Source organism: Poecilia reticulata, chromosome 23, assembly GCF_904066995.2.
Source record: "Poecilia reticulata chromosome 23, P_reticulata-male-v2, whole genome shotgun sequence".
Taxonomy (NCBI): domain Eukaryota; kingdom Metazoa; phylum Chordata; class Actinopteri; order Cyprinodontiformes; family Poeciliidae; genus Poecilia; species Poecilia reticulata.
The window spans coordinates 18364279-18384709 of NC_088852.1; the positions used below are offsets into that span (position 1 = coordinate 18364279).

The following is a 20431-nucleotide window of genomic DNA, read 5'->3' on the forward strand; positions in this document are numbered from 1 at the left end:
TAATTGGGGGCTGGGGAATAGGTTGCCGTCCTCTCAACTCACTGCAGATCAATTATGTTAAGAGAACATCTGTAAGTAGTGCTTAATGAGGTCCATTAGAGCAACATGCGCTGCCTTCCCTAACGGTGCTTGTCAGCTTCTTGGATGAGCTGGAGTGTGCTGCCGACTGGGGACCTGGTAGAGGGGCTTAAATAGAAGGGGAGGCTCAACATTGTACCGCTTTTCCTGTCAGAAAACCAAAGAGACACAGAGATACAGGGCAGGGAGAAGGAGAGAAGGCAGCAAAAGGGGAATGGAACGACTGTGAGCAAAATCCAGGATCTGCACTGTTTGATAGGGTGCTTTCTAGTCTGCTTGGCTGATTTTCAAACCATCTTCTAAGTTTGGTAGCTAGGTTTTCTCTAGAAGATCAGGAATTCACTCAATTTGAGAAAGTTGCCTCGTGGACAGTTTGTCTCCAAGTTAGGAACATCCGCAGCAGCATCCCTAGGCTCCCCTGGCTGCATCCCATTTCAAGGTAGGAGTCTCTGCCCTTTTCTCAGTGCAAGGACACAGACAGGACACCACTACTCCTCCGTATTAACCTAAAATTACACCTGGCTTGACCAGGAACTGTCTTCATCATCCGTTTCCCCAGAACGAATGTAAGGTTTGGTGACCTATTAGGACACAGAGAAGAGCTGGGGTCATGAACATTTTTAGCCTACAAAACATACCTCCCTCTCTCTCTGAGTGGCTGGCAGGATGCTGGTGTTTCCAATTGATGTCGCCTTCTGTCTCCGTCTTCCATTCACGAAGAGGATGACTTGGCTAATTGAGGGTGGAAGGGAAACGGGAGAGGTGTGGGAGCCCACTCTCCCACGCACACACACACCTCAGCAAATTGCATGATTACCGAGATAGGCAGTCTTAAAATAATTCAATCCATGACAAAACCTAATTACTGGCAGGTAATACCCTGTCAGCTTTAATGCATGTCATCACTCATCACAGCATGCAGAGAGCATTTTATGACCCATCTTATTACCGCTGCAGTTTAGGCTCAAGCCGCATGCCAACTATTGACTTGTGTCTCCTCCTACTGCCGTCTCCTCCTCCTTCTCTGTGCTGGAGCGTTAAGAGAACAACCAGCATTTATCAGGGCATTAGAACACCATGGGTGTGCAAAAGGAAGCCAGGAGGCTACTGAGGTGGGCGAGTGCCTCAGCACCAGCATTATAGTCAAAACTGGGCTACTAATGGGTGAGGAATAGCAGATTTTTTAAAAAGCAAAGAACTACTTAATCCTCTATCTCCATGAATGAAGAATGATGATCTCAGAAAGAAGTGATATTGATAAGTATCACTTCTTGGAATGGAATGAATAAGTTTAACATTATTTTCTCATCAGTTGTTTTTGTGTAAAAACAACTGGGATGATTTTATTAGAATGGAACTCCCACTTTCTGAGAAGCCCTTTAAAAAGCACAGCAATGCGTTCCTTTGAATGGAAACAGAAGACAGGCTGCACAGTGTGCAGCAGTAGTATGACCTGCTTATGACCAGCCAAAACAGAAAAGACTTTGGTTCCAACACTTTTAGGTTCATTGTTGGTCATTGTATGATACTGGAAATGTTCTGGTAATTATTTCAGGAGTTTGAAGATTTGCTGGAGGCAATGTAGTCTTCATTGTTTCAGAACGAGTCCTCAATACTTCGTCACCGCGTCCTGTTCATGTTCAGTGGACTAATTTAATGGTGACTGAAAAAAAAAAGTTGCTTTAAATTAAAATATCCGGCTTCCTAATTTAGATGGCAAGGCACGAATGGTAGCCTGTATGCAAATGAGAACAAAGTAAAGGCAGAGCGTGTTTAAATGATGAAGATTGGGTTGGGAGACCCAGCCTGCCTCCCTGCCTTGTGGCGCGTTGAAAGCGCCGATTGGCGAAGCGGCGTGCAGCAGGAGCCGCTGTGATTAGGCTGGCTGCCGGATCAGATGGTCTCTGCATCGCAGGGGGTGGGGGGAAGCAACTCTTTGTCATCCTGTCATTTGTGGCCAGCTCTTCTCTGCGCACAGGCTGCATCTGCGATCAGTGATAAACGTGCTCACACACGCCATGTGAGCGTAGAGCAGCGGCAGCCTCGCCTCCAGCTCCTGCGCCTGCTGATCCGTCGGCCGCTGCTTGCCTCTATTCGCCTCTCCTCCTCTCTCCGCCGCCGTGCTGGATTGTTCTGTGTCTAACAAAGCCCGGTCTCAGGCTGCTCGCAGACAGCTGCTCTCGGAACTCGGTGGCTTCGGGTTGAATGGTGGTGCTCCAGTTGCTCAGCAAATGCAGAAAAGGGAGCAAAGTTTCGGTAAGACGCTTTCTTTGGCTTTGAATTGAACGGGCGCCGGCGCTGCGCTTCGCGTGTTTCGGTGTTTTTCTGGGAGGAATTCCCAGCGTGTCTCTGGAAGGTGACGTGACCTGCCTCTGCTGCTGCTCCGACCCTCCGCCTCACATCCACCGGCTGCCCTCCATGTATACAACACCACACACACGAGATGTTGGTGTTCTGATACCTGTGATAAGGGGTTCGCTGTGTTTGATTTTAACATAAATTTTGTCCGATTGCAATCGCCATGATATTGGGCTTAATTTACTGCGTGGGCTACCATAGCAACAGTAATTAAAGTGAGTGGTATGTCAGCGTCTTGCCACCGATCGGCCGGCAGCTGGATGTCCGCTCTTGGAGCAGACGTGTCGGGCAGAACCCGGAGCCAGCAGCACCACAACCCGGAACCACCGGACTCCGGCTGCTCTGTCTCACTTTATTACAAACTTCCCCTTCCTATCCTAAAAGCCAAGTGAACAAATCCAGCCCATGGCTCTCTCACTCTCTCCTGATCGCAAAGCAAAGAGGAGGGCGCAGACTCCTTCTCCCTTTGCGTTGGTAACGAGCAGCAGGACTTAGTGCTAACGAGGGCGGACGGATCAGCGGTGCTTAGTGGACAGCAGCCGAGGCGCATTGCTGTCTAAATCCAACCAATTAACAAATCAGCAGCCAGCACCGGAACAAATGAGCTGAAAATCCTGTTGCACACTTCTTTGATCCTCTGCACATTTGTTTTATTCAGATCTGCAGCCTGCAGTGGACTTTCTTTAGGCGGTAGAGAAGAACTCTGAACAACCTGGAGCAGCAGCATGCTCTGCACCTTTTATAGTTAACAACAGAGAAGCAGCCCGATCCTGTTTGCGTGATTTTCAGATTAAAGTTGCTTCACACACATCATCAACCAGATGCCACATGAGCAACTTGTTTCCTGCAGGGAAATTAGCGTCAGTCACTTGCTCCAAGAAATCCCCAAAATTGAGGGGAAATTTTGGCTAACACTTCCTTACATTTGTGTAATTAAAAGTGACCCAAACTACCCTACTTCATTTTAAAGAAGAAACAAGTTGTGTGTGTGTGTGTGTGTTTGTGCGCGTGTGTGCGTGTGTGTGTGTGTGTGTGTGTGTGTGATGGGGGACAAAGAGGAGTGAGGCTGTGGTGCTCCTCAGGGAATGGAAGGAGAATACTAATTTAAAGCCTCATTGTGAGGCGGCTCCTAGCACCCACAGGGCCAACAAAGGCTCTCCACAGTGAGCTGAGGCCAAACAATACACAGCACTGCCTGGAACCACGCCTCTTTACACTTACACACACACGCGCACACACACACACACCCACACACACACTCACACACACCCACACACATCAGGTCAAGTTAAAATGGGCCAAATTGGAGGTGGTGGCTTTGTGTGTGTGCCTGTTGGTCTCAAAAGCAGTTTAAACAGAGCTGTGAGTTTGTTTGTAATGATCTTATGTTTCAGTGTTCAGCACACTCAGTTTACTCACGCTGAAACAGTTTGTGTGTGTTTTAGATTTTCTAATTCAGTCTTTATGCACTGAGATCAATAGTTCCTCTCACACAACAATCTTTCACCTGGAGTAAAGCTGCAGTCGTGGAGTCGGCAACAAACAAAAACAAAAAAACTGCTGTATGGAGGAAAAGCAGTGAATCTCAGGATGAGCTAAGTGACCCAAAAAAATCAGTCAGAATGCAGACAATAAGGCTGTGTTAATGTAAACCATACAGGACGAGTTTGGATTGATTTAAACAGATCAGTTCCTCCAGCAGGAACACATTTAGTCTGTTACTCCACTCAGAGAACAGAATGATTTTACAAGAGATAAATGAATTAAATCACTTTTTGGTGTTAAATTAACTGGTCATTAAAGACATTTTTATTTTTGCCAGTTGATCAGATTGATCAGAAAACATCCAAGTGAAAATAAAGTCAAAATCTGTTATACAGTTTTCATTTTAGTCTTACAAATTCAACTGTAACTGAACTTATGTTAGCCCAGCAGATGATTTATTATGAATTATATAGTATTTCACTATACTTAAGTATAACCAGTTATTGTATTTTTTTTGTTAAAAGAAGCCTTCTATTAATATGCTGCTTTTTAATATTGTATTAAAATCGAATGTCGATTGTATATTCATGTGTGCAAAACCACAGCACCCCGCATGTCAAAATGTCTGAAGACAGCGGCTGTATTTTAGCTGTAACTTCAGTAAAATTTCATAAACTTATTTTTTGTTAAACAATTTGTTAAATTTAAACAATATTTTACACTCCGGCTACTGGACTTTAATTCTGCTCAGTGTTTTTGCTGTGTGTTTTAAGAAATGGATCAAAACAACAGAACTAATGAACAAACTGAAATAAAATACAAATAAATAGCGATGTGGTATTCTAGAGCGCACCAGTGTTTCAGTGTTTAATGAGTGTTTCTGTGCTTCCAGGTATACAAATGCTCACTGTCCAGCCGGACGCAAAGCCAAAAGGCTGTGCCGGCTGCAACCGGAAGATCAAGGACCGCTACCTGCTGAAGGCTCTTGATAAATATTGGCATGAGGATTGCCTGAAGTGTGCCTGCTGTGACTGCAGGCTGGGTGAGGTGGGCTCCACGCTCTACACCAAAGCCAACCTCATCCTGTGCCGGAGAGACTACCTCCGGTAAGAAACGCCGATGTCTTCTGACCGCTCTACACCTTACGGTTCGAAACAGCACACAAACACAAATTCACTGAAATTATTTTCCACTTATTTAGAATTTAGGTTTTTAAATGTGCACATTGAAGAACATGAAGATGCTTCTTACAAAACAGGTTTAAATTTTCCTAGACTAGTCTGCCGTGCTACTGCGGTGACATGATTTTGGTTGCTCTTTTCAGATATTTGATCAGTGAAACTGATTTGTGTTTAGTTGCTTAGAAAATCTTTGAAAATCTGATGTTGCTTTCTATATTAATTTGTGGTCTGTGTTTGTTATTTTTGTAGGAATCATTTTTCTTTTGGTCTAAGTATTTCTTTGTAGTTTTGTGATATTAGTATAAATATTTAAATCTCGAAATTAGGTCAAACTGACAAAACTCACCACAAGAAGCTCCAAATACCACCAAAATTGCAAAAATATGTCACTTTTAACAATAAGTCTGAACCAAAATAATGCTTTATTATTATTCAAAACATAAGCATTGTAAGCATTGTTACCTATCTTAATTTGGAGTGCTCATTAACACAGCCTGCACTCCTCTTCCCTGCAACAAAACCGGAGATTGTAACTATGTGTCTGTGTTGGCACAACTAGCAATTAGAATTAAAAAATGTAGATTTTTATTAATGTGTGATGAAATAGCAGTTAAAACAGCAGCCCCAGAAGGAGACAGGAACTCCCTGAAACGGCAACATAAACACATTGTTAATGCATTTGAGGGAAATGTTGCGTGATTTAGTCTTTGGAATAGACCTGTCACGATAACAAATTTTGCTGGACGATTAATTGTCTTAAAAATGATTGCGATAAACGATAATATTGTTTCAAGACCTTTTGACAGTGATTTAATGGAAATGACTAATAATGCTTGCAATTTCCTGCCATACATAGATACATGTTATTTTCAAAAGAGCACATAACACTGGAACTGATAAACTAAATAAATAAAACAACCAAAAACAAAAATAAAATGGATTCTCAGTCTCCATTAACAAAAAACGTACTTGGAATAAAAACTAAACAACATAAAGTCAAAGTGGAAATAAATACTGCATTCAACCAAAACAATGGAGATTATGAAGTCTGTGTACTATATTGCCCCTAATCACTAGATTTAAATAGAGAAGATGGGCACATCTGACTACCTAATGCAATAGTTCACACTACACGGTTTTTTGCCCCTATTTTCCCCTTACGACAATCTTAGATCGTTGGCCGATCTAAGATTGTCGCTGGTGATTTCGTAACCGATCATCCTGCAGTGTGTGGAGGGTTACGGTAGATCGTCGTGGCCACTACGATCTAAATCAGGGTTTTTCCCCTACTGGGAGCTTAACGCAGCCTGTTGAATGTGACAGGTAGCCAATCAGAAAGCTACCTGATTGGCTTTCTGAGGGGAAATTAGAGGGGAATCCCAAACAGCTGACACGGCGCAACCCGAAGTCCAGCATTGGAGATGATATGTGGAAACAAAATTAATATTTATTCAACATTTCGTGCAAAGAATATAGAAATGACAAGGGGAGGAACTGGAGCCAAGTTGCTACCTCAGTTGATAAACCCGGTAAGTTTTCAGCTGTTCTTTGTTAACGTGACATAAATAGGTTCTAATGATTTTCATTCAGTCAGGACTTTACGCTGACTCTAGCCACATGCATCATAGGTAGATTCTAGTAAAGCATTGATTAATGCCAGATTTTAACATTAGTTAACTGGACAGGAAGAGATGATAAAGCCGATAATTAAAATGAGGTCGATAGGTTTAATTTATCGTGCGATTAATTGATTTATCGTTTATCGCGACAGGCCTACTTTGGAGCATGTTTTTTTTTTCTTTAATACATTTTTTGTTACAGTAAGTCAAACCTTGTTTTTATCACTTTTATCAATAAACTATCCATAAATTATAAACAGCATAAATGATAGAAATTCACTCTAAAAAATGGAGCTTAAATACTGCTTTTAAAATTTTGGCAGTGAGTTATATGAGCATTCATATTGTCTTGTCTTAATTAAGTAATATTGTTATCTGCATTATTTGAACTCTTCTGCCTGCTCACACATTGTGCTGAATGCTTTCAGTTTAAAATGTCTCATTTTAATAAGACGTGTCCACGGGATTAAAGAAAACGGTGAGAAATGAAGAAAACCAAGATGAATCCAAAGAGTGATAAACTATGGAATGATTTCTGCAGGCATTTAAAGCTAACCTGGTCGAAAGTCGGATTAATAAACAGATGATGGGGAATCAATTAATTTGAAAGCTTAACTTATTTGCGGTGGATGTAAACAAAGTTAAAAGTGAAATTATAAGTGACACAAACTGAGGCTGCAAAGTTCTCAAGATAATTTTCTGATGTTTTTCTGGTAGAGAAAAACTACTATGTAAAATGAAATTATGTCAAGAGTTTATTTATTTTTTGGATTTAACAGGTTGAACTGAATGAGATGAGACAAGATTGCTGTGTTATAACATTTAAATCTATGCCTATAAGAATATTAACTTTGCCCAACAACTTGAACCTAACAGGGCTGCTTTACATCAAGAGCTTGAACTGAGTGCGATTCATTGTGATTGAACATTTATCCTATTCTGGACGTTTTTTTATTCAGAAAAATGTCACAAGTGTTTTCTTTTCTTTTTTTTTTAATACCACCTCGGATCTGAATTTTCTGTCCATCATACATGTCAGTCTAAAGGCATAGATCGCTTATTACTATTCATAAGTGGGCTTGTTGCCCAGATGTTTGGACAGAGTACAGACACAATGGCAACATCTGGAATGCCTATAACCCTAAAACATGATGACGTCTGAAGAGCTCCATTTCAACATGCTTCAATGCAGAAACATGGTGTAAATCAACATAGTGAAACTTAATCCTAAAACAACTTTTTGTTTTGGTGATAAACTGTCTAAACAGGTTGTTTAGGGTTCTATTTTTATATTTCTGTGCAAAGTTTGACATTTTTGTGCAGTTTGCTTAGTTTGCCTAAAACCGTCTCACTTCTGGAGTTGGAGTAGCTAGCGTTGTCATGGCATCTGGTGAACATTGATCGAAAGCTTTCCTCAGCTTTACAAGTGTGTGATTTATTTGCAATGTGGACACAGAGTGGAATGGGCCTGCTCTGCTCTGACTGTTGGTGAAGGTTTGGTATTGAACTGATTACCATCAGGCTGAGGAAGGAGGAGAGGCTAATGGCTGCTCTCACTGCTAGCTCAGGACAGTCAGGCTGAAGCTCAGCTGCAGAGCTTTGTCATGACAACACAGAGTTTTTAGATTTATCACTAGCTGTTGTTTTAAAAATGTCACTCTCACACCGCCATCAAACATGAACTGAATCCACATACAATTACAGGAAATACAGAAAGATAATATTTGATATAACATACAGGTGTTACCATCCTTCAAATTAGAATATGGGTTATTTAAACACCATATAAATATGCTGATCAACCCATTGTGTTTTTATAGATGCCAGCATGCAGTTACTCTACTTCTGTCTTGGTGGGGTTTTTTAATGGTAAAAATAATAGTGATGATAGTAAAATAAGGACATACAGTGGCTTTGATACTCTTATTGAGAAAGTGCCACTGGCTGCTGAGGTAAACTTGTGAGTGTTTGAATGTTCTGTGTTGTGGTGTGTTTACATTTTAAAGATAAGGGATCATGTCATGGGCTGCACAGTGGCACAGTTGGAAGAGCTGTTGCCTTGGAGCAAGAAGGTTCTGGGTTCAATTCCCGGCCCGGAGTCTTTCTGGAGACTTGCATGTTCTCCCTGTGCATGTGCGGGTTTTCTCCGGGTACTCCAGCTTCCTCCCACAGTCCAAAAACATGACTGTTAGGTTAATTGGCCTCTCCAAATTCTCCCTAGGTGTGAGTGTACATGGTTGTTTGTCCTGTCTATCTGTTGTCCTGCAACAGACTGGCACCAGCAACCCTCCTGACCCCAATAAGGGACAAGGGTGTACAGAAAATGGATGGATGGATGGGATCATGTATTGTACATTTATATTTTCATCCTGCTGAGAAAAGTCATGTACCTGCAAAGATGTTGCAGTTGCTGGTGTTGGTCTGGCTCCTTTACACCGATGAAATGTAAAATATATAGTGGTGAGTTAGGCTGCATTTCTACGGTAAACTCCTCACTTACAAGTTCATATCTAGCATTGATATTCCTCCATGTTCCTTTGGGGTTTTAAAAATGGAATAAAAAAAAAAATTCCATTCATATTCTCCCAATCACCATATCGTGATTCCCTCAGGCTTAAACAGCAATGTTTTGTTGCTACCATAATTCTGTTGAGAATTGGATTCGTCTTGTTCTCCACACAGACTTTACCGCTGCCGTTGTCCTGACTGAATATGGCTGCTGTGGCAATTTGACGTCATTAGTGATGAGAGCCGTTACAGTGCAGACGTCTTATAAAAATGAAGCACTGACCAACACATTCAATGTCTTTTGATGATTGTGATGATGGCACTCCATCAAAATGTAATGTTTGTTTCTCGTTTTCTCAATTTTTGACTGATTGGTGTTTTTAATGACTGTGTATTTTTGTGGTTTTATGATGTAGAGCACTTTGAACTGCCTTGCCTCTGCATACGCCATACAAATAAACTTAATCAATCGATAATACTCAATTGCAGGCTTTATCCGCGGATTGCAAGATAAAGTCAGTGCAGCTCCAAAATCCATGGTGCTTTCAAAGTGACAGATGAAGTCTGTTTTTTAGTTCTACATTTCAGACTTCTTTTTGCTTTCTTACAATAAAACAGTAGAAATGTGACTGGGATAGTTCCAAGTCATTTTCATAAAAAAAACATGAAGATTTTATGTGGCAAAGATAGGCACAGAAAAAAGGTTTGGTTAGTTTGATGCAATGCAGTGTGAAAGAGAACCACAGCAGCTGAAAGTGGAACAATTGTTCCAATTTTGGTCACCAATCAAACCAAGTTAACTGGACTATCAAGTGGGAAAACAGCTTAAATTTGCAGCAATTGTGACTTCTTGGGTTTGGGTGATATGTGAACAAGTCTGCAGAAAAATACTTGCAATTTCTTGTTGGCCTTGTACATGAAGGAGTGATATAAACAACAATATAACAAAAAATGTTATGACAAACAAAGTATGCACTGGGATTGGTGCTGGAGTCTGACTCAGAGTTGGGAGAAGGCCAAACATCCATTTGATGGTGTCAAACTGAAAGGAGATGGTTTATTTTAGGATTCAGTCAAAACAAAGCATGCATTTATCTGCAAAGAAAAGCATCTGTATATTTCATACCAACTGAGGCGAAGAGAAAAATACAAGCAGCAACACTTCTGTTGACTTGTGAGAGTTTTGGCTGTTGTGCCTAAACAACAACTGCTTCTGTGCTTGTGTGAGTCTGAGTGGGGAACAAAGTGACAATCTACCAGGATGCTTAAAATGTCCTAAAACAACTTCAGGCTTTAGAAAAATTGTATAATCAACTCAGTGATTCATGCTCAGACATAATTCCCACTGTTCAGACTTAAGAATCTCTTTAAAGCACCAAAGTTCAGATTAATAGCAATTTGAACTTGGAGAATCTGTAGCTAGAGCTGACTCTCAACTCTATGTTGAGAGAAGAAAAGAGATTTTAATAATTGAAGCAGTAAACATGAGCATCAGAGGAATGTAAATTGGGAGTACACTGAAACAAAATGTTACGAATGTGAAATGTTTAGCTCAAAGCTCAAACTTAACTTCAATTCAGTTTTCCTGTGAACAGCAAATTTAATCTTGAAGCAATTTTAAAGTACATTTTATTATTGGTAGAAGTTTTCCTGTCTAAGAACATCTTGCATCGAGTGACTAGCTTTGCAGCATCCCTCTGAGGTGAGTGTGTTCTCCAGGTGCTGCCTCCCTACCAAGGCCATTCTAGAAATCCCATCATTTCTGCAGTGGAAATGATGAGAAGATGAAACTACCCCTGCTCCTAAAAATGTCTGCAGTGGAAACTCACTCTATATTAATAACCATCTAATGCAGTGTTTCTCAAATTTTTTCAGGCTATGTTTATACATGCCAGCAGAGGTGGAAAGAGTACAAAATATTAGGCTACTCAAGTAAAACTACAGTTATTTTTGATAAAATAAAATGTGCACATAAATACAAGTAAAGTTACTAACATCAAAAGTAACAAGTACCTCATTAAAATTTTATGTTGGTTACTTTGTGATGAGCAAAACAAAGTTCAGCTCATCACAAAGGAAATGAGAACGTTAGTCTCAAACTGTTTTTATTTCACAGAGCAAATTTATAAATAAAAAAGCAACACAAAATATTTTGTGTATTTTCATTGGGACATTATTTTTGTATTATCTTATGACAGCTGCTGTTTGTTAGCAGTTTTAAATAACTGACTCCAAACTAAGCACCTGATTTTCTGTTTTCAAGGGTATATACAAATCAATACAAATCATAATCACAAATATCTGATAAAATTGACATTTTTAATTGTTAAAATATTATTCCATTTTATAATCTATGATAAAGCTGTTGCCTGTACTTACAGTTAAACTGATGCAGTAAAGGGCTTTTCATTTTCTCAGATGTTATCTTGAACTAAACTTGATAGGTTTTGCTTCTCTGTCTTCCCATTGATGCAAACCCAGCTGAAAGATGAGTGCTGTTTTTTCTGGTGTATTCTCATGTTATATTTTTACTCATTAATGGATACAATTTCAAATTTAACTGACTAACTTTACTCAAACAAATTCAAGTAATAGTTAGGGTTTCGTAGACAAATTAAGGTAGTAATTAGACAAATTGTGATTACAGTAACAAATGTACATGTAAGGTTTGGTTAGTAACTAATTACTTTCCACTATATATATTTTTTCCGCATTGTGAAGTACTTCTACTTTCTGTGTTATCCATACAGGGACCCTACAGTACAGTAAAATGTTATGATTTTATTTGTTTTGGATCATACAATGAGCCACTGAATATTTTCGTCATAGTAGCAGCACAAATTTAAAACTATTTTCAACCCTGGTAAGAACAAATACAACACTTAAAATATTTTAATACCACAACCACAGAAATCCTTTTTGTTGCCTGGGTTCTGCTTATCTACTGGTTGGCCTAAGTGTGTGTGAAGCTATTCTGTATTTAGGTCAGATCATCATCCAGCTCCGGCAAGATAGTAACTAGTGATAGTACTTTGGAGTGCTGTGGATTAGTTAAAGTGTTATTCTAGTAGAGGGTGTTTACCATTTACTAATAGCCTCTCTACAAACACACAAAAGATGAGCAACGGAACAGACAAAAGTAAGATAGTAGATGATTCATTAGGTGTCAACAGTTCAACAATTTTTGTCTTTGCTGTTTGTGATGCAAAGAACAATCACTTTAAGACAGTGACGTTATTTTATAAAGTTCCACTTAACTTTCCACTAATGTGCTTGACTACAACATTTAGCTTCTTCAGCAAAGACCCTTTGTGATGGACTTTGTGGAGGATGTCGGTGATTATCTGCTGAACAAAAGTCAAGTCAGTGTTGTGGCTTAAAAATTGTGTAAGGTATGACATAACATTTCATTTAATGTTTTGGATATTATTACTTTTGTTTTTGATAGCTGCAAGATATCATCATCAGAATTGTTGTTTGTGAAACGAACCTATTTAATTAGCCTCACATTCAAATTAATTCAACTGAACTGAATTTCAGAAGGAAAAAAATATATTTTGTAGTGATATTCCCATTTATTGAGATGCACCTGAACACCATATGGCCATAGTTCCTCATTCTAATCATCTTTGGCCCTTTCTATTTAACATTTTCTTGTCTCTCCCACATATAGAAATGTCTGCCAATGTTAGTATCCCAGAAGCAACCACGGTTGTTATTTTTACTTATTGAGAAAGGGAAATATATTAGGTTTAGTTGATTTGCAGAGTGTACTGGAAAAATAAATGTGATGGGCATTCATTATATACTTTAATCTATACTCCTAGTCAGCCTCACGCTGCTTAGCAGGATGGCATGTTATAAGGTGTGACATAACCAGGGTTAATAGAATTCTTCAGGGGTCCTCTGGCCTGAGTGATGTGATCCAGCCAGCAGCCAAATGGTAATCCTGCATCACAACATGGGCACAAAACAGGAAAAAAACTAACTGGATGCACACAGGAATTGCTGCTGCAATTCCTGTTTGAGTGAGATGTTCAAAGAGGAATGTTTTACGTGTGTGTGTGTGTGTGTGTGTGTGTTGGGGGGTGCCGTGTGTGTTGGGGGGTGCGTGCGTGTGTGTGCCAAGATATCCCTTCATAGGCATGTAACTCCAAACATAATTACAGGTTTGATGTCTCAGAGTTTGATTTGTCCTCTGCTGTCTCTGAAAGTCATCAACTAAGATCATCCTATCAGTTCATGATCCATCTGAAGCAGAGCCTCCACTCACTATGCTGATGATGGTGGGATTCCACTGTTTATGTAATTTGAAAAGTCCAAACTAATAATGTTTGTAATATGGAGGAGGACAGTAGTCTGGATGACACATTTAGGTTGAAATTTGCTAAGAAAAAGGAGACAGCAGTACTGCAACCTGCACAATGCAATGCCCGACTTTATTCCAGGTGGAGGCTTGACAAAGCTGTTGACCATCAGTTTTAATGGAAAACTGTAAAGTCCAAAAACCCATTTTGAAGGCAGCATTTGAAAAAAAGAAACTCACTTTATTTCAATCTATTCATTCAACTTCAATTTTCCTCTACGCTGCTTTTACTAAAATTGTGAATGTAAGCAAGCTCCCCAGAAACACCACTGGATTTAATAACAGTTTGGAAAGCCAGCCACCTCTAACAGACAACAGCATGGTTCACTGTAGGAAATGTTCTTATTTTCTCTTAGAATCAACTTTGTAATCTGCATCCATCTTATGGCCCTGTTTATTAATAGAAATGATTTTCTTTCTTTCCATATTACATCACTGTTGTGTAGTATTCTTAGTTGTTTTTTTGTCATGATGTGGAGGTGATGGTGAGAATGAACGCTGCGACCCAGGTATAACATGAATGGTGATTTAATGATGAAAATGTGGCTCAGACAGTCCAGATTACAGGCTGCACGGCAGAGCGGAAGCTAAGGCTCAGCACCGGTAGCTAACAGTATCAATACTGACTTACGAGAGCTAAAGCCAACACAGGACCTATCAGTACAACTGTGACAACTAACTGATACAACAAAACGTGACAAATGACACGACACGACACAACTGACTGACTGACTGACTGACTGACTGACTGACTGACTGACTGACTGACTGACTGACTATGACACAAGACAAGGATCCAACAAGAGACAAAGACAACAGGTGGACTTAAATACACAGGGGGCAATCACAGAAGACGAGACACACCTGGGAACAATCAAAACAGGACAGCAGAGACTCAGAAACAGAACCTAGATAAACAAAAAAACTAAAATCCTCACATTTTTGTTTCTCTTTTTCTCTTCTTTTGACAAGTTTTATGACATAGCAGCAAATAAAAATGTAAATACAATTTGAAAATAATTTAATTATCCCAAAAGGAAAATTAGATCTTGTTGTAACTCACATCCTGAAAGTATCTTCTGTTCTGGATTTTGATGCTGTGGGCAGGAAGGATCTCAGGTAGCAATCAGTGTTTCAATTAATGTGAAGAGGCCTCTGACTGAAGATCGTTGCTGTATGTCAGTCATGACATCCTAACACCTGAGACCTTCTGGGCAGCAGAGGTGATATTCCACAATAATACACTGGGTAACACTTTAACTTGATGGCATATTTGTTGTTTATCATTTGTTCAAAACCTGAATGACAGTTTAATTAATTAAACTACAGCAACACCTTGGTCTTCTTGATCTTTTCAAGAATGATAATTATTCCTGTTGCAATCTATACAGTATGGAAAATAAGTACTGAACACATCCGTTTTTGTTCAGTAAATATAACTCTAATGGGAAATTTGATATTAATTTTACATCTGATGATGGGAGCAGCTCGAGTAATCCGCACATACAAAGAATTAAAATGGAATGGCAAAAGGAATAAATCATAGAACACATGAAGAAAAAAATAATAGGGGGAAGAAAAAGCCTACAGCAGCCAGAAACCTGGTCCTTCCAGTGTCAGCTAGGTAAGTCATAATTAATAACTAACGAAGGTAAATCGCTAAAAGTATTTCATGATGGGTTAAACAAAACATTGGCTACTGACAGCACTGCTTACAGGCATGTTCCTGAACTTCACAATGAGCACTGCTGGCGTTATTACCCAAAAGAGAAAATAACTTAATTTGCATGACTAAGTTAAGTACTTGGTACTTCTAACAAGGTTTCTGACTCAGGAGTCTGAGGAGTGACCAAGAGTTTTCCCAGATCCAACACAAGATCTGTAGTTAAATAGCAAAACCATTCCGAGGCTCAGGATGTATTGTTCTACCAAACTTGAATCATTCGCAGTCTCCTGGATGCAGAGGGGACTAGTTACTTCAGTTACAAGAAGCTAAAGTTTTAAAATCAAAAGCTGCACCAAGAGCTAAAGGCAGCTGTGTTCACTGAACTCTACCCAGCTCTGGCCCAGTAGCTGCTCTGGAGGTCTGATTGAAGCTGCTGTAGTTTGTCATCTTCTCTCCTGTCTGAGACATTCAGGCCAGCTCTGCTGTGTCTACGGTCTCCCTCACAGTGAAGGGCACCAGGCTCATAGTCAATAAGCCCAGAGCTTGATTTTTACTTGGCACCTCTATTACAGGCTCTGCAACCACATGTTCTGTAATTCACTTAAACAATTCAGAAACTCCCACTAATGCTTTATTTAAGATGATAACTAGGATCATATGGAACGTCTGATTGAAACAAAATTATTTTTATTTTAATTTTTTTGTGAAGTGCCTTGATACATTTGTTATGAATCAGCACTTTAAAAATAAACTGAATAGAATTGAATTAAGATCCAGAAAGCTATTACATAGTCTTTGTTGAAATGCAGTAAGTAATAGTAACGTTAGTGGAATAATAAACTAAGTTTAACTAAACCATCGTCATGTATTTTGCATTTACATTAAAAGTGTAATTATAAATTTAACACAAGTTATTTTCCACTGTCAGTAGTGTATCATCCATCCATCCATCCATCCATCCATCCATCCATCCATCCATCCATCCATCCATCCATCCATCCATCCATCCATCCATCCATCCATCCATCCATCCATCCATCCATCCATCCAAAAATGTTTTTTTTTCTTAGCAAAGTAATTTGTTTTCACCAGAGATTTTCATTATCTATGGACTAAAATAAAAAATAAAAATTCAAATCTATATTTCTAAGTATATTCTGATGAGAAACTGTATTAGAAACCGGATCTGACAAACAGCAAATAACAATTTACTTCTACTGATCAGAATTAATAGGACTTTGGCTAGAATAAGGAATGATGTACTCCAATTAATCATTCAACCGTTGTAGGCTCTAAAAGCTCCAAGATTTTTATCTGACTTTTCCCATCATCCTGTCTCGAAAAGACTCTGCTTTGCTTATCTGACACCTAGTTATCTTTTCATGAAGTGTGGACCAGAGGGCAGGAAGAATAGATTCAAGAGTACTTCTTGTGTCTTAAATACTAACTGATCAATACCATAAATAATCCCGCCTTTGCGGCTGAAGAAACTGTGAACACTTCAGGCTGAACTTGGTCTACTGACTTTCACAAACCATCAGTAGAATTTCTAATTATACCTTACGGGAAACACAGGAAGCACTGTTGTCTTGGAGCCCTGAACTCAGAAATATGTGCGTCTTGCTGATGAACTATTTCTTCTCCCTTTTCTCAAAAAATCGCATCACATCTAGAAGGGCCAATCAACCAGCAGATGATGCACACTGGATGTGTGTCATAAAGGACAAATTGAGTTTTGAGTACCAACTCAGCTTACCTTGTGAAATGGGAGACATGTTTTTCACAGGATCAAGGAAAAACCTTTTAATCAAAATAATAGCTCATTAAACATGAAAACTAGCATAGCAACAGAAATCTAGCTTCTTCCTTTATCACCCCAAGATCTTTGGTTCAGAAGTCTGAACATTAGAAAGTGTTAGCTGTACTGTAGACTTTACTGCCATGAAAGGGAGACTTTCTGAAGATATTTTGTCCTCTGTAGAGGGAGGTTAGTGGAGCAACCCTCTCCTCCACCTAGCAGCTAAAGCTGAGGAAGCATTTGGCTTGGATGTTTGTGGTCAGAATGATTAAACTCAGATTAAATACTGTATTCAATCAACCATAACAATTAAAGGCCTCATCCAGAAATAAAACTTTACACACCATTCAACTTAATAAAACCGTTTTAAAGTACTGAAGTAAAAGACCATTTATATTTTTTAGGCTTGTATTTTTAAATTAGGAACATTAAATGTAAAAAATATACATTTTGCTTTTATCTTTAGCAAGTAAACCATTTGCTGAAGTCTAAGCTATGCTGTCTTGTTGAATACCTTAAAGAAGAGATTGTGTTGGTTTTGCCAGTCCCAATCCCAACTGAATCCCATCTCTGCAGCTTGTTATTACAATAGAGCACTTGGCATCCATAAAGGCTCTCCTGTTTAAGCTTTTAGGGAGACTTGAGGAAGGAGAATGCGGCACTCAGTCCTGTCATCCTTGCCACTTTATACCTTTTTATTCTTTCATCCTTCACAAACACACCAAAACACTCCCTTCTCTCCTCACTATCCTCTTTGGTCTCAATCCCATGGCAGTCTTTGATGCTGCTAATTAGGCTCTGCATCACTTAAGAGAAGTGGTAGATGACCACTGGATTGTAATTACACACAAGCTTCCATGCACCACACCCCACAAGAAGCCGTTCTATTCCCCTGTCTAAACACGCCGGTCTACCTTCATGAAGCCAGACAAAGTATTGCCAACTACTCCTTTGAGTTAGATATTATTGATACCTGACTGAGAAATATCTTATTTCATGATACTAAAAATGACTAAAATGACTAAAATGAAGCTGTTTATTGAAATAATGCCTCCTTTATGTCAGAGGAGTTATTCTTCATTAAAAAAAAAGATAGAGAGAAATAAGAGTACTGCCGGGAGCAAGGTAAATGCTATAATGCATTTTGTAATCATAAAAAATAAGTTAAAGTTTCAAGAATCCTATAATTTGTGCAAAACTCATTGGCAATGGCATAACAAAAGTTTAACATGTAGCTTGTAAGTCAAGTTGGAGTGCATGCATTGAGACTGGAAGCAGTGCATCAGTTCTTCACAACCCAGAGTCCTACTACTTCATCTGCCTGCCAAAGCACTGAGAGCGGAGGAAAGCTGCAAGCTTTTCATCAAGTTAGGTTAAACCTTAGTCAGTGTGTATCAAACTCCAGCTCATGGTGCAATTTGTTCTGCCAATATCTTCTAAATAAAATTGGTTTTATTGAGGCACACAGCCATATGAGTAATTTCATTTGATCCAAGGAATGAAATGATCTGATCCTCCTCATGCAGCTCTCATGTTCTCTTCATATTTAAATTTTTCAGTAAAAGTCTGAAATCTACTGCTTGCCTTTTTTCTGGGTTTTTTTTTTGTTTTTTTTCTTTGTGCACATAAAATACAGCAAAGGTTTTAATTTGGCATTTACCAGAGTTTTATCCGGCAAATGCCAGATAAAAAAGTAAAAAGTACAACGTTTTACCGTTTTATGAATATAATTTTTCATGAATGGAAATACTATGTGAACAACTTTACAAAATAATTATATTGATTTGAAATGTGCCTCAATATACCGGAATTCATTTAATAGGAATAAATATGGAATTAGATTAGAATTAAAATTATTAAAAATTAAGATGCATTTTTTTTGCGCATTTTGCTACCAAAGTGGTAACACTTTATTTGAAGGGGGTGAATAAGACTGACATGACACTGTCATAAACATGACATAACACCTGTCATGAACATGAATAAACCTTCATGAATATTTATGGCTGTTGTCATAAAGCGTCATTCGGTAAATTATGACACTTTTAATACAAAGTTGACATTATTCAAAATGTCTTTGTTGTGACAACTTGACATTAACCAAGAAATCATTACTGATATAAATTTGTTATAAAAGTATTACTGATTGCACTTTAAAAATTAGGTAACTTTATGTTATTAAATGTTAAGTTTAAACAGTACATGACAGACAAGAACGCAGACTCAAGTCTGCTATTGGTTGCAGGGTCTTTCATGTGTTCCTTGTGAAAAGTTTTAATATCTTGCAGCTTTTAACATGTCCTTAGAGAACATGTTCAACTAACATGTTTAGTTGAACATGTTAGGCTAAATGTTGTGATTTTAATATTAACAAAAAAAAATATGTTCGTGATAATTGTTTTGAAGTAATTAAGAGTTTTTACAAAGCTTTTGCGACATTGGACATTACCATTTTTTCACCTGTGCAATGCATGCTGGGCTGATGAAGCATTTGGGTTCATTCTGTACTGGAATCTAAAGAGTTAACACCGACTGTTTTTTTTATTTGTTTTTTTATACAGTTATATGACTATTATCATATTGCACATATAAAACAAACTGTTCAAATTCCTAAAAAAAAAAATAATTTGTTAGTTATAAAAATGAACTAAACAAAGAGACAAGCAGACTCCACTCACATTAAGGTAACATGACAAAAAAAATTAGTAAATAAGATAAAATAACCACCACTTTTTCAAATATGTGTAAAACAAAAGATAGAAAAAGGCTGGAGAGGGGAACCTCCAGGAATGAATAAGTAATCAAAAAATGTTACTAGAAATGCATTACGAGTAAATTAAAAAAAGTATAATGGCACCTAGTCTGGTTCAGAGGGAAAGTGAGTTCGTCTAGCCAGCACTACTAGTGGTGACCCAGTGTGTAAATTGCTCAGAAGAGTTTAAGAAGGTAAAGAATATCTCTAAGCCAGTGGAAGAAGGACTGTGGTTGAGGAATTTTCTATGTGAGTAATAATACTCTCCTAGAAATAATGGTCATAAAAGCTAGAGAATTTCCCTGAGATAGAGTTAAGGGGTAATTCCACAAAAGACCCCAAACAAGGCATTTAGATGGTTTGGGTCAATTTTCCTCCCAACCACATTAGATACAGCAGAAAATATCTCCATCCTAAAGGTACTGAGCCGGGGGCACAGCCAGAACAGATGGATGAGATTTGCAGGGGACTTTTCAGGTCTCATACTGAATTGATGGATAAAGTTACATGCTGCAGCTTTAAGGTAAACTCACAGTGGAAGAGCAAATAATTTAAGGTTGATGATAATGCAGATACCATTATTATCAGCATATTCTTTCGACAGATCAGGTTTGTCAAAG

General features: G+C 38.6%; 1 protein-coding gene across 2 annotated transcripts in view; it reads left to right on the forward strand.

The window, feature by feature from the left end:
• The first annotated feature begins 227 nt into the window (after window positions 1–227).
• The window catches only part of lmo3 (LIM domain only 3), a 37648-nt gene continuing 17444 nt past the window's right edge, over window positions 228–20431 (forward strand). Inside the window, exons 1-2 of one of the 2 annotated variants that reach the window (XM_008401543.3) lie at window positions 228–517; window positions 4814–5027. In XM_008401543.3, the coding sequence (XP_008399765.1) occupies window positions 4822–5027 (206 nt within the window). In that variant the 5' untranslated portion in view covers window positions 228–517; window positions 4814–4821. Of the gene's footprint in view, window positions 518–1924; window positions 2335–4813; window positions 5028–20431 lie in introns of those variants that run through there. The other variant, XM_008401542.3, reaches the window with a different exon arrangement.